A 13,718-nucleotide genomic window follows, 5' to 3' on the forward strand; every position below is an offset into this window, starting at 1 on the left:
TTTTTCCCAGCTTGGGTTGATGGCCCTCATAAAATCCACCCACAGAATGGAGGACAGAGAAGGTGGTGAGGCCGGTCGCAGAAGGAGCAGATCAAGAGCTGCGTGGGGCGTCTGTGAACAAGCGGAGGGTAGGCGGCCATCAGGCATCAGCGGCAGGGAAGTGGGGGGGGGGGGCGGGGGGAGCGGGAGGGCGGCCCAGACTGAGATGAGGGTGACAACATGCACCTCCCTTCCCGCGGGGCACCCGGAAAGTCCCATCTTCTCCAGCTTTTGCAGACCCTTCCGGCCCCAGCTCGGACTCTACTTCACCAGAGACCCCTCCCCCGGTCCTGCTCGCTCGGCCGAGACCAGGGGTGCAGACCACCGGTGCGGTCCCTCCTTTGGCTCCGGGCCTCCGCGTTCCTGCAGCCTGAGCGCTCGGACCTCCACGCTCCGGCGCCACTGCCTGGGCCCACGGCTACGATGGAGACGGGCTTGACCCGTCCCGGCGCGCCCCAAAGCTTCCTCGGACACCATCGCCCCAGTGCCGCCCCGGGATCCGGCCAAGCCTCCGCCTGCTCACGCCGCACCGCCGCCTCCCACCTCACCACCGACTAGGGGGGGAGGGTGTGTGGGCAGAGGAGGGAGAGTAAAAAGAGAAAACGCCAGCTCCACGCCCGGGCCCCGGGCCGCCGCGCGCTCCGCTGCAGTAGTCGGGCTGCCCGGCCGCCCACTCCGGGGGAGGCTGCCAAGTCCTCAGGTGCTGTGGGGCCGCGACAGCACGACCACCTGAGCACGCACTCTCCTCCTTAGATCAGCCCTCCCGGGCCGCCCGGCAACTGTGTCCATCACCCGTCCTTTTTCCCGGGGCAAAGTAGAAAGGATGACCGGGTCCTGCTCCCAGCGCATCGCGCCTGCGCACAGCTCCCGCGGTGGGACACAGGTGCTGTCAGTGCGCATGCTCCACCCCCCCCCCCCCATGGGGTCTCCCGGCAGGTTTTGAATCCAGTTGCCAAATACGGCCCGGCTCGCGCATGCGCATGCGTCTCGGCCGCACCGGGCTCCTTTCCCGCAGGAGCAGGAGGCCGCGGCTCCTGGGTTTAAAGCCGGACGAGCCGGAAGTGGCTCGGCTTGATCACCTCCCCTCCGCCCCGGCGGAAGCTCCAGCTCCGGGAGACAGGTTCCGGGGGTGTCCTGGCCTGGAGGTGGCCGAATGGCGACCGACACTGAGGGTGGGCTGTGGACCCACTGCCCGTCGCTGGCCTCTTCCTGGGATGCCACAGGCGGGGCCCTGGACCAGAGCCTCCTTGTCACCGGAGCTGGTGTCGGCGCCCCGGACTCCGAATGGGATGAGCTGCTGGCGCCGCCTGCCCCAGGGTGCGCCTGGCGGGCGGGGACCGGGCTGGCTGCTCGGTGACAGCCACGCTGCTGGGGGCGCTGTGAGGGGAGGCCAGGGCAGTGAGGGGAGAGGGCCTGGGCCCGGGATCCCGGAGCGGAGGTGGTGAGCGGTCAGTGCGGGGAGCCAGGGACGGCGTGGGTGAGGGGCAGGGCCTGGGTGGCTGCAGGGCCGGGGCGACTGCTCGGCGTCAGTGTCGGCCGCAGGGGCTTCTGGGCAGGTGACCCAGAAAAGGCATTTGACACACAGGCGGGTAAATCCGTCAGGTCAGCCCATGAGTGTACCTGTCACAACCGGAGTCCGCCTCTATCCCCAAGTAAACAGAAAGCTCCTGTCAACCAAAAGCGTTAAAAAGTGTCAACAGTTGAGAATCTTCATTCTCTTAATTTTTGCAAAAGATACACTCTGTCTTTTATCGTATGGTGCTTCCCACTCTTATGCACAGAACTGGTGTCTGCTGAACTTTAAATTAAATGAGAAGCAATAACAGGGGATTGAGTACGATGTCGATGATCAAGGGGAAACGTAGGGGCAAGCCCTGATGCCCATTTCTTGATGGATTTGTATTGAGCATTTGTTGGGGGCTTGGGAAGGTGCGTGAACCCCAAAGGCAAATGGCAGCAAATACAAGAAATACAGTATAGTAAGTGGGTTAGTAACAGAGTTCGGAGGACTATGCTGTATAATATTCTTGTGTTCTTTCCAGCCAGGACCCGGTGATTTTGAAAAGGAGCCCGAACAGCCCAGAGGAAACCCCCTGCTTCCTTTACCTGCGCTGTGACCCTGAGGCAGGGGAAGAAATCGTTTCTGTTGGCGTTTTAAGTTCGGCGAGAAACATGGAGGTGTACGTAGCAGAGGAGTACAGTGGGACCAGTCGGGGCAAGACTGTTCCCGATGCTCTGGAGAACAGGTGTGTGGCTCCCGCGTGTGCCCGTGTTCTTCCGGAGTGGTGGGTTTCTTTTCCTCCGCTTTGCAGGGTGCATTGATTGTCTGACATTGGTGCCAGGCGTTAGGTTAGGGGGAGAAGACAAAACACCACAGCAGGATAGAACTTTAGACCTTTAAGGCATCTTAAGATGGTCTGGATCAGCTTTCTTATTTTCATAAGTAGGGAAGTGTAGAGCTAAGAGAGGGGGAGTGACGGGAGGGTTGTACTAGTCAGTCACACTGTATAGACGGCCTGGAGTGGGGCTCTTGTTGCCGCTGCCTGGCTTTCAACACAACTCTTTTGGAAGGAAGACATTACATGCGTCACACAGGCCCAAGGCTGCGCCACATCAGCCTATTTAATCCGTGATCCATCCTGTTACAATTTGATGTTTTTCCTTTAGGCTCTTACACAAAGTATCTACCCTAACCTCTCCTTAGCATAAGTCAAAATACGGACTATTTTATGTATTGTGCATATGGAAACTAAAAGGTACATTTATTGAGCCTTACAATATGCTCTGTGCCGCATGGTTTTATATACATCATCTCATTTAATCCTCCCACTAAGGTGGAAAGAGCAGGCATAGTGCTTATCACCAAGCCGCTCGCATAGGGACCCCTAACTCTTCGTCCCTTGCCACACAGATTGAATCTCGGGGTTTGAGTAAGGGCCTAGAAACTGTTTGTCTTTAAGGGTAGCTACTAAAAATGATAATAAAAGTGAAAATAATTTAAATCCTATTTTATTTTTAGTGACCATGAAATTATTTTCTACAAGAAGTATTTAAAATTGGAGTCTCCCACTCTTGCTTGTAAAATCAAGGTAAGTCATCACTAAATGTTAACTAATTTGACAGCTGCAAATGCTTTTGTATAATTTGTACTTATTTTCTGTTGGTTTGGTAATACAATTAATCCAACTTTGTTGTAGGTTACCTTTATATAAAACTATACTGTTAAGATACCACAAGCCAGTTTTGGCTCCATTATATATATGTATTAAAAAAGGGAATTAGAGAAGTTATAGAGAAGAGCATCTAGAAGCTGAAAGAGTTTCGACTGCTGTCTTGAGTATAAAAAATACGTCGAGGTGAACTTTTGTGATGTGCCTGAAATCTGGAGAAAGGGTTCTGAGCTGGACGTCATAAGCCCAGAATATTAATTCTGCTTTGTTACATACTAGCTGAGTGACACTGGGCAGATCTCTTTATCTCTTTGGAACCAATTCATGGATGAATTAGAGTGCTAAAAATAATAAATCCTTCCTGTGTATGTGAATGTTCATAGCATCATCACTTCTGATAGCCAAAAGGTAGAAACAGCCCAGATGTTCATCACCTAGCGAATGTGTAAACAAAATATGGTACACCCGTGAAATGGAAAAGTGCTCAGTGATAAAAATCGATGAACTACTGCTGCCTACTACAAGCATGGATGAACCTTGAAAATAAAAGAAGTCAGTCACAAAGGACAACATGTTGTATGATTCCATAGGTGTATGAAACAGCCAGAATAGGCAAATCCAGAGAGACTGAAACTCAATCAGTTGTTGTCAAGGGCTGGAGGGTAGGAGTCGGGCTGCGGGGGATGGGGAGTGAATGCCAATGACGTAGGGTTGCCTTTGGGGCAGTGCTCTAAAATTGTGGTGATGGTTACACAACTCTGAATATCCTCATATACTGAAGTGTACTAAAGCGTACGCTTTAAATGGTTGATTGTTGGCATGTGAACTATAATATATCTCCGTAAAAGCAGGCAGGTAGTATATTCACAGAACTGATTATTCCAAGATGCTGTTTTAGATAGTATATAGGAATAGCTTCCAAATTTATGTAAATAAAGTGATTCATTCAATATGAAGTATTCAACAAATATTTGAGTGCCTACCGATGACAAATATGATAGTAAGCATATAGTTGTTAGCAGTAATGCAATAAGCTGGAATGACTGCCCTCATGTTGCTGAGTGGGTGAGACAGACAGTAGGCCAACTCAAAGAGGAAAATCTGTGCGATACTCAGTGGGAAGGAAAGGTGTGGGGATTGAAAAGCAGACACGGGACAGCACGGAGGTTGGGAGGTGGAGTGTACATTTAATGGGGAGGTTCCTTAGTTAGCGAGGACAGGCACCTCTTTGGCACCACACTCAAGAGTGTTTGGATCATGGATTGACCTGTGTCTTCAAGTTACACACGGGTGGATCCATGTGCCACTGAAGGGAAGTATTTTTGTAACTGTTCTAGGAAAGTGCCTGGCAGCGCAAAGGGTCATTTCATTTAGGGAAATTCTAAACCTACTAAAGCTTGTTCGGGGGCACTGGTAAGGGAAAGTTAAAAATAGTAGTTACTGAGGCACATTTTTGAACACTGCCATAGAAGCCAGAAGAGCGAAGTTCCAGGCCTGACTTCTGCTAATTGGGTAACCCTTTGACAAATGAGAAAATCGCCCTTGACCTCATCTTTTCCATGTGAGAGCCAGCAGGTAATGCCAGAACATCCTGACTTTCACTTGGAATTCTACATCGTGAAACACTGGCTTATATTTAGGATTTTAAGACATACATTGCAAGGTCTTCTGAATATTCTTATTTTGTATTAAATTGGAGCTAGCCGTGGTGTGTTATCTTTTTGAAATAGTTTATTTTTATTCCTTAAATTAAGAAAATGAAATTTTATTTACCCTTTTTGTGTAATATATATTTTTTCAGCTTGAAAATAACATTCTTTTACATAAATAGTTTTTCTAGCCTCGTAATAAATTTGAAGTGCTGACCTTCACAATTTTAGGGAGCACTTTAACATGAAAATGCATTTGAAGTTTATATTTGCTTTTCCAAATACTTCACTACTGCTAGCTTGTACCAAAAAAAATTAACCTTAAGTAGTGATTATTACTTAATATTATTTTTCCTGGAACTTCTTGTTTTACGACAGTTGCTGTCCTTCGGGGAAAAGCAGCGTGTGCTGGTCAGCAGAGTCGTGGTGCACGTGGGGCCGGCCTCAGCACGCTCTGCGGCACGCTCTCCCGCGGTGGGCGCGGGGGTGGACCTGCAGCGGGTCCAGACCATCGTGCGGTCCGTGGGGTCCACCTTGTCACCCGGAGCTCAGCAGCTGATGAGCATGGTCAGCTCCCAGCAGCAGGTGAGCGGGAGGGGGTTTTTTCCTGGATGCCAAAATTTTCCAAAATTCATGGCTTTTTATAATATGTACAAACTTAATTTTTTTCTTTGACCTTTTATTATTGATTTGCCTATTATCAGTTTACTTCTGTAAAAATGGCCTTTTGTAGACCCACTGTCTTACAAAATATTTTTGTTACAGATCTTCACAATGTTTCATGAATTGAGACACTCACTCTTTCAGCCAGTCTCTGCTGCCCCTGTCTCAGGGACTGAGGCACGTTTTGAGCACTTGGGAAGATTTAAAGATCAGTTTTCTGTATCGTGTCTTTCAGGGTCTTCATAGTCTTATTTTCTAGGCCTTTAAAGGAGAAGGCTGGGATCAGGTGAGCAGAGTTGGAGGGACGCAGTTTCACAGGCAGAAAACAGGATGCGTGAAGTCTTCAGTATGAAAGGGAGCAGGACATAGCTGGGACGTGGATATACGTTCGTGGAAGTGGAGAAAGAAGTGACAGGGGAGGTTTCAAGTGGATCAGGCCTGGGGCGGGGCTTTGGGTGCTGATGTTGAAGTCTGGAGGGGTTTTCGCCTTGCCTTTCAAAGACGCGCTGGTCCCCGCTGTGTGCAGGGTGAGAGCCAGAGGAGGGGCGGCGCCGTCCAGGGTGAGGCGGCAAGGAGGGCAGCTGCCCGCTACTCCCTCGTCCCCACGAGGGTTCGTGAGGGTCGGACACAGCAGCGTGGTGCTGGGCTGTGAGCTGCCAGCATGATGGGCCCAGAGGGCTTGACAGCTCACTGGGTGTTGGTGTCGTGGGTGAGAAGGAGAGTGTGAGCCGTGAAACTGCTGTTTTGAGATGATGACACCAGTCATACACGTGGCACCCGAGAGAGGAGACTGCTTGGGAAAGAAAGCATTTCGTGGTGGGACACTGACTATCGGATGTGAATAAATAACATGGGTGGGGGGTGTGGTGAGCCTCAGGCACACAGGTTGGGGGTGGCGGAGTGGAGGGAGGGCTCGGGAGGTGTCCCCCTAGCAGAGGACAGGGACACTTAATACTGGAGAGGAATGGTAGCGCACTTCCAGTGGCTGTGTTGAGGATCACATGAAAGAATGCGCATTGCCTGACTCTAAACTACCCCCAAAGGCAGCCGTCATCGTTATTGCTAGTAACGTTTACTTGTTTCCTTGGCTTAGAACTGCATTTCCATCGGAGAGCAGCTTCAGTCGGTTTTGGGAAAGACTGCGTTCACGCGAATGATGGGCCTGCAGGCATTGTCCCCGTCGGCAGCCTGGGACGGGTCACCCTCCGCACCTTCTCCCTTCAGAGCCGGGTTGACTCCTGGACACGTGACCGGCGGCTCCGAAGCTCACACTGACCGCAGCACCCAGCCAGCCGCTGGAGGACCCGTTACAGACCTCAGAGAGTGTACGGCTGTGCCGCCGAACCGTTCTCTTCCCGAGGGTGATCTGAAGGACGCGGTGTCTTCTCTCCTCCTGAAGAAAGCAAGTGACCGCTCGGGTGCGCCCAGCTCGGAGCTGCTGCCTCTTCTGCAGAGTCTGTGCAGCCACGTGAACGGGCTCCGTGCGGGCCAGAAGGCCGAGCGGCCGGGCGCCGTCTCCAGGCCCAGTGACGGCGTCGCTGCTGTGGCGTAAGTGTCTGTTTTGAGACAAACGTAGTTTAGATTTGGTAGATAGGGAATGAACGGAAGGGAAGAGATCTGTCTCGGGAGCACTGCCTGAGTACTGAATGAGTTTCCAAAAATACTTTCAGGAGTTTTACATTTTACCATTAACAGACTTATAAGGAATAACCACTACACAAAGTGAACTTGGTTGCTTTGAAAGAGGTGTGTGGAAGTAGAGGTGTTCCAGACTTCTCGGGGGTTGTTGTGAAAGGGTTACAACCGTCAGATGGAGGCTGGAGTGGAAAGTTATTTGCATCAAATAACTGGAGAGAATAGCTGTGGCTTCATAACCTTTGCATTGTTTTCATTTGTACTCCTTTGGCTGGGTATGTTGGCATGCCATCGTAGCAGATTTTTCTATTTAGACCATGTTTGACTTAGGCTAATTTTGGAATAATCAAAACTATATTAGGATGACCTTTATTCATAGTAAACAGTCTCTTATCCCCTGATTTTATAATCCCATGTTTTGGCAGCATATATGTAAGAGATACGTAAGTATTCCGTATACTCCCTATCCTTCACAGAAACATAGCATATGCAAATAGTGTTCTAGACAGGAGTTAGGACTCTGGCCATAGTTTTGGCTTAACCACTTTGCCACACTCTTTAATGTCCCTTGTTTTAGAGTTTTCATCTGAAAATGAGGTAGCAGCAATGGTTTGGAACTAAATAATACTACCTGCCAGCGGGATCTAATTGGCATTTAAAGAAGACCCCACTGACAGGAGCAGGAAACACATTTTTTCCAAGTGTCCATGGAAGATTCACAAAGGTAGATTATATCTTATAAAGTAAACCAAAATTAAAAGGATTGAAATCCTACAAAGTATGGTCTCTGACCATAAATTAATCCAATCCAACTAGAAATGGATGAAAAGACAAGAAAATTATCAAACATTTGGAGATTAAATAACATACTTCTAAATAATCTATGGTTCAAGAAGGAAATCCCAACAGACATTTTAAAAAACACATGGTAATTAATGAAAATACAACAGATCAGACTTTTGAGGGTGCAGCTGCAAGTGCTGAGGAGGATGTTTAGGGCACTAAACGCTGGCGTTATAAGACGGGGGAGGTCTCAATGACACGAAACTAAAACACTCAGCCAAGATGAAGTAATGGTCAGAATAGCCCTGTAACCATCCATCAAATTGAATTTTTAATTTAAAAGCCCAACACAATAAACCCAAAATAAACTGCAATAAAGAAATGACACAGTAGACGTCAACAAAATATACAATGGAAACTACAAAGAAAATCAAGCAAAATGCTGGTTCTTTAAAAATTTCAGTGAAATCGATACACTTCTCATAGGGCTGACTAACAAGTCTGGCAAAGACGACAGGAATCACCAACATCACAAATGTAACACGAAATATCCCTGCAAGTTCTCGGGCCATCAAAATGGTAAGGGAATATTGCAAGTTACTCTGTGCTCATAAGTGACAATTTAGAAGAAATGGATTAAGCCCTCAAAACCCACAAACTGCCAAACTCAACCAAGATGAAACATATAAACAGTGTGAGGCAGTCCCATAACCACCGAAAGTGCTGGATTCGTGGTTGGGAAGCGCATGGAAAGAAACATCCAGGTCCAGGTGGTTCCAGTGAAGAATTCTACCAGACATTTAAAGAACATTAAATTTATACACTTCCAAAAAGCAGAAGAGGAGGGAAGACTTCTCAATTCATTTTACAAAGCCAGTATATCCTGATACCAAAATGAGATCGTTCTAAAGAAAATGAGATTCATAACAATACATATAAATCCATAGAAAATATATAACTATAGAAGTAATTAAAAATATATCAAAACTCAACAAAATATATGCAGGATCTATAGATTGTAAATTAGAAGATGCTGATGAAATGAATCAGAGAAGACCTAAATAAATGGAGAGATGGGCCATATTCATGGATTTGAAGACAGCACAGTAAAAACACCAGTGTTCCCCAAATTGATGTATTTCTATAAAAAGTTGAGAAAGGTTTTGTAAACATAGATAAGATTATTCTAGAATTTGGAAATGGAAAGATAAAGGAACTAGAATAGCTGGAATAATTTTGAAAAAAATAAAGTGAGAGAAATCACTACTTGACATAGTGATTTCCAGACATAGCTGCAATATTCAGGACTGATACTGGCCGAGGGACAGACACACGGATCAGTACAGTAGAAAACACAGAAATAGCTCACACAGGTATGGCCAGCGGGTCAGCGATGAACGCACAGCAGCAGCTCCATGGGGCAAGGACAGACTCTGGGACCCACGGTGCAGGAGCAGCTGGGTGTCCCACAGGCGAACTGGGAACCGGGACCTGAACTTCATACCTTATGCAAAAACTCCATCAAAATGGACCATGGGCTTCAATGTAAGATACAAAGCTATAAAACTTCTCTAGTCATACTTGGGAGAAAATCTTGGGAGCCTGAGACTTGGAAACACCTCCTTAGAAGTGACACGAAAAGCAGGGTAATTGAAAATTTGCTGTAGTGGACCCGTCAAAATACAAAACTTTAGCCCAGTAAAAGACCCTGTTAAGAGGACTAAAATATAAACTACAAAGTGGGGGAAGATATTTGCAAATAACAAGTCCAACAAATAAAATATTTAAAATACAGGGTGGGGCGAAAGTAGGCTTACAGTTGGAAAATAATACAATAATTAATAAATAATACTTCAAGAATGAACTGTGGTCCTGGATGGGTGGCTCGTTGGAGCACCACCCCGTACACCAGAAGTTTGTGGGTGCCATCGCCAGTCAAGGCCCATAAGTGAGGCCACCAATTAATGCTTCTCTCTCACATCAGTGTTTCTCTCCCTCCCTTTCTCTCTAAAATCAATAAAAACCTATCCTCAGCTGAGGATTAAAAAAGGAATAAACTGTTTCACGTGCTTATAACTGTAAGCCTTTTCTCCCCACCCTGTGTATAAAGAACTCTCAAAACTCTATAAATTAAAAAAAAAATCCAACTGGAACATGGACAAAAGACATAAAGAGACCTTTACCAGAGAGGATGTACAAGAAGCAGATAAGCCCATGAACAGATGATCGAGGCTGACCACCTGGCTACTAGGAAAATGCAAATAAAAACCACAGCAAGATGATACTACAAAGTTATTCAAGCCCTGGCTGGCGTAGCTCAGTGGATTGAGCGCGGACTGGGAACCAAAGTGTCCCAGGTTCGATTCCCAGCCAGGGTACATTCCCGGGTTGCAGGCCATAACCCCCAGCAACCGCACATTGATGTCTCTCTCTCTCTCTCTCTCTCTCTCTCTCTCTCTCTCTCTCCCCCCCTTCCTTCCCTCCCTAAAAATAAATAAATAAAATCTTTAAAAAAATTTAAAAAAAAAAAGTTATTCAGATGACTGAAAGCTTAAAAAACGGTAACAACACCAAATGCTGACAAGGATGTGGAGAGTCTGAGCTCTCATACGTTGCTGGTGGGGATGTAAATGGCACAGCCAGTCTAAAAATTATTTTACAGTGTCTTGAGAATGAAATACACAGTTAACCATGAGACCCAACAGTCATACGAGGTCTGTCTAGAAAGTATCCAGCCTTGTAATAGGAAAAATAGAGACATTTATTAAAGAAGATACAAAGGACATTGTACTGAGGACAATGACGCCTCAGTGTCCTTCAAAGTAGGCACCTTGGGACCTCACACGGTTCTCCCACTCACCATCAGCTGCCCCATCGCATTTTTCAGAATCTCATCAACAGTCAGAAATCACTTCCCTTTCAAAATTAATTTTACTTGCGGGAAAAGCCAGAAGTTGCAGGGTGCTAAATCTGGGCTGTAGGGGGCGCTGAGTCACCTGGGCGATTTCATGTTTCACCAAAAAACTGCACAAGACGTGATGTGTGAGCAGACACATTGTCGTGATGAAGCTGCCAGTCACCAGTTGCCCATGGCTGCGGCCTTCTGAATCATCTGAATACTTTCTGTGGAGGAATGTTCAAGCTTACCACAAAATCTGATGCAGATTCTTTGCTCTACTCAGTCATTTTGAATGCGACAGCCACACAGTGCACATGCTCACTCAATGGCATCTACCACCCCCGCTGACTAGTTCAGTGAAGTTGTCATTGTTCACAGATGTGCCGTTCCGTCCACTCTCCTTGGCTGCCAGGTTACACTGATGTCACACAAACCGTTCTCGTTATATTAACAGTGGCTGGACTTTTTCTGGACAGACCTTGTACTCCTGGGCATTTATCTCAGAGAAATGAAAAGCTTATGATCGCACCAAAACCTGTGTATTGTTATTCATAGAAGCTTTATTTGTATGTAATAGTGCAAAACTAGAAACACTCAAAAAGCCTTAAAACAGTTGAATGGTTAAACAAACAGTGCTATATCCATATCGTGGATGCTAATCAGCAATTGAAAGGAATGAGCTGTTGATACCCACAATGTTTGGATGGTTCTCAAGGGCACTGTGCCGAGTGACAGGAGGCCACACACTGCATGGTTCCATCTGTGTAGGCGTGCCTCGGAGGTGTCGCGGGCTCCATCCCAGACCACTGCAGTGAAGAGAGTGTGGTAACACAGCGAGTCGTAATCTTTTTGCTGGTAGAGGCTCTGCCTTTGATCTGTAAAAAATGCAACATCTGTGAGGCACAGTAAAGCAAAGCACCGTGAAACGAGGTCTGCCTGTATAAAATGATGGGGACGAGAACATGGTAGAGGTCACCAGGTATTATAGACAGAGGGGACTTGGGGAATGGATGTGACATTAAAGAGTCGGCGGGGGAAGATCTTTGTAGTTAAGGAATAGTTTTGCATCTTCACTGTGAATAGTTTTACATCTTCACTGTTCACATGAATGTATGTACAGGTGAGAAAGTGGCACACACACTGTCCTAACATCAGTGTCCTGGGTTTGATAGGAAAGGTGAGTAGATAGGTCCCAAAGGCAGGGCGCTTGGAACCACTGGGTGAGAAGGGTACTGGGGACTCTAGTAGCTTTATAATTTCCTGTGGATCTATACTTACTTGAAAATAAAGTACAAAATCTTCATATATTCTAGAGTAGTGGTTCTCAGACTTTATGATCTTTACACTCTTAAAAATAATTGAGGATTCTAAAGAAACCTTATTTATGTAGGTTATATAAAATATTTATTTGTTTAAAAATAGCAATAAACCCATTCTATAGTAAGGTAACTTTTATGGAAAAATGTTTTAAGAAGTTCAGCGAGAATTTACATAAATGTATGCGAATCTACATCAGCTATTGGTTGCATTCTCAAATATGTTGCACTGTAGTGTGCATACCAGTGTCTGGTATGACCACAGTGGAAGTAGTCAGAAAAAATGAGTTAATCTCTGAAAACACATTGATACCCACAACCTACTACCTTAGCAAAGTCTAGGAAACAGAAGAAGAGGCACCCACACATTCTGTGTTAGTCATCAGAGCAAAGACATTTTACGTTGTGTAGCCTCTGGAAAATGCCCCGTACATTCGGGAGAGTATGAGGATGGTAAGTTCAAATGATATATTAGGGTTATCATAAAAGTAATTTCGATCATGGAGCCCCTGAAAAACCCACGGAGATGCCAGCGTTGTCTGGCGTGGTATTCAGATCTCGTGTTCATCCATTGTGAACTTGAGAAACGGGCATGTTTTTTACTGTGTTTTATTGGCCCAGTCCAGTTACATTTATTTTTAAATGTTTTCAAATTAGAGAGGAGCCTTCCAGTCCTTTAGGAAGGCTGTGGGGCTGAAAAAAGACACAACTTGAAATTGCTTGAGGAAGCACTGCGTGCATGGAGACCTTAAAGAATAATGCAGCCAGACCAGCTCAGAATCAAAAAGACCGTTTGTAAAGACTTGTTCTTTGAGGGTAGAAACTCTGTCCTCATTCCATATTCTCATTTTAATGGTGTGCTTAAATGTTTACCGAATTAAAGAAGTAATGCTTTGGGCATTCAGGTTTGTGGTTGCTACTATGTCTATTTGGGACTCGAAGTGTCATAGGGAGACAGAGCACAGCTGTGATGACAGATTTCAGCAGTGTATGTTGGCCTCTTGTATAGTTTGGTTGTTTTTGTTCCAATATTAGAGATAATTGTTATATTATTATTTCTTAATCTATTTTTAGGATGGGCGAGCAGCCTGTTTGCTCCTACCTGGAAAAGATTCTCACGAAAAGTATGGACCTGCTGGAGAAGAGACTCACGGACCACATCGACCAGCGCGTCCGCGCCCTCCAGGAGCACATAGAGGGGAAGATCGCTGCGCTGGCGGACTTGCTGCAGAGCCCCAGCTCCCCGCCGCCCCCCGCCGGGCTGCCCCTGAGGCTCTGCGACTCTGGGGAGAGGCTCTCAAACGGGGAGAGATGAGCGCCCCAGGCACAGCGCGCTGCAGACTTTCACGACGCGTTTATCACGGCGCCCCGCCCAGACAGCCCAGAGCACGCCTCCAGCGTCATCGAGGTTCACCGTCTTACCTGTGTGAGCGACCTCAGGGTTCCTTTGGGCTGACCTTGTTGTTGTCAGTCTAGTGCTGTGCACTACGAGTGAACCTGATCGGGCCATAAGTTATTTTTTAATATATTTTATTGATTATTCTATTACAGTTGTCCCATTCCC

At 46.6% G+C, this 13,718-nt stretch overlaps 1 protein-coding gene across 1 annotated transcript; it reads left to right on the top strand.

The window, feature by feature from the left end:
* Positions 1-1,032: 1,032 nt before the first annotated feature.
* LOC114497805 (ATPase PAAT-like) lies at positions 1,033-13,484 on the top strand. Its single transcript, XM_028513722.2, has 6 exons — positions 1,033-1,356; positions 2,082-2,285; positions 3,059-3,128; positions 5,237-5,443; positions 6,615-7,069; positions 13,229-13,484. Exons 1-6 carry the CDS (start codon positions 1,193-1,195, stop codon positions 13,467-13,469), a joined length of 1,341 nt encoding a protein of 446 aa, XP_028369523.1. The 5' UTR covers positions 1,033-1,192; the 3' UTR covers positions 13,470-13,484.
* The last annotated feature ends 234 nt before the right edge of the window (positions 13,485-13,718 follow it).

Source organism: Phyllostomus discolor, chromosome 5 (assembly GCF_004126475.2).
Source record: "Phyllostomus discolor isolate MPI-MPIP mPhyDis1 chromosome 5, mPhyDis1.pri.v3, whole genome shotgun sequence".
NCBI classification, from domain to species: domain Eukaryota; kingdom Metazoa; phylum Chordata; class Mammalia; order Chiroptera; family Phyllostomidae; genus Phyllostomus; species Phyllostomus discolor.

Excerpts from the sequence above, each read along its gene's own strand:
- LOC114497805 (XM_028513722.2), top strand. The coding sequence starts at position 1,193 with ATGGCGACCGACACTGAGGGTGGGCTGTGGACCCACTGCCCGTCGCTG. Across the intron at positions 1,357-2,081 it reads CTGGCGCCGCCTGCCCCAGG|CCAGGACCCGGTGATTTTGA; the intron begins GTGCGCCTGGCG and ends TGTTCTTTCCAG. Across the intron at positions 3,129-5,236 it reads CTCTTGCTTGTAAAATCAAG|TTGCTGTCCTTCGGGGAAAA; the intron begins GTAAGTCATCAC and ends GTTTTACGACAG.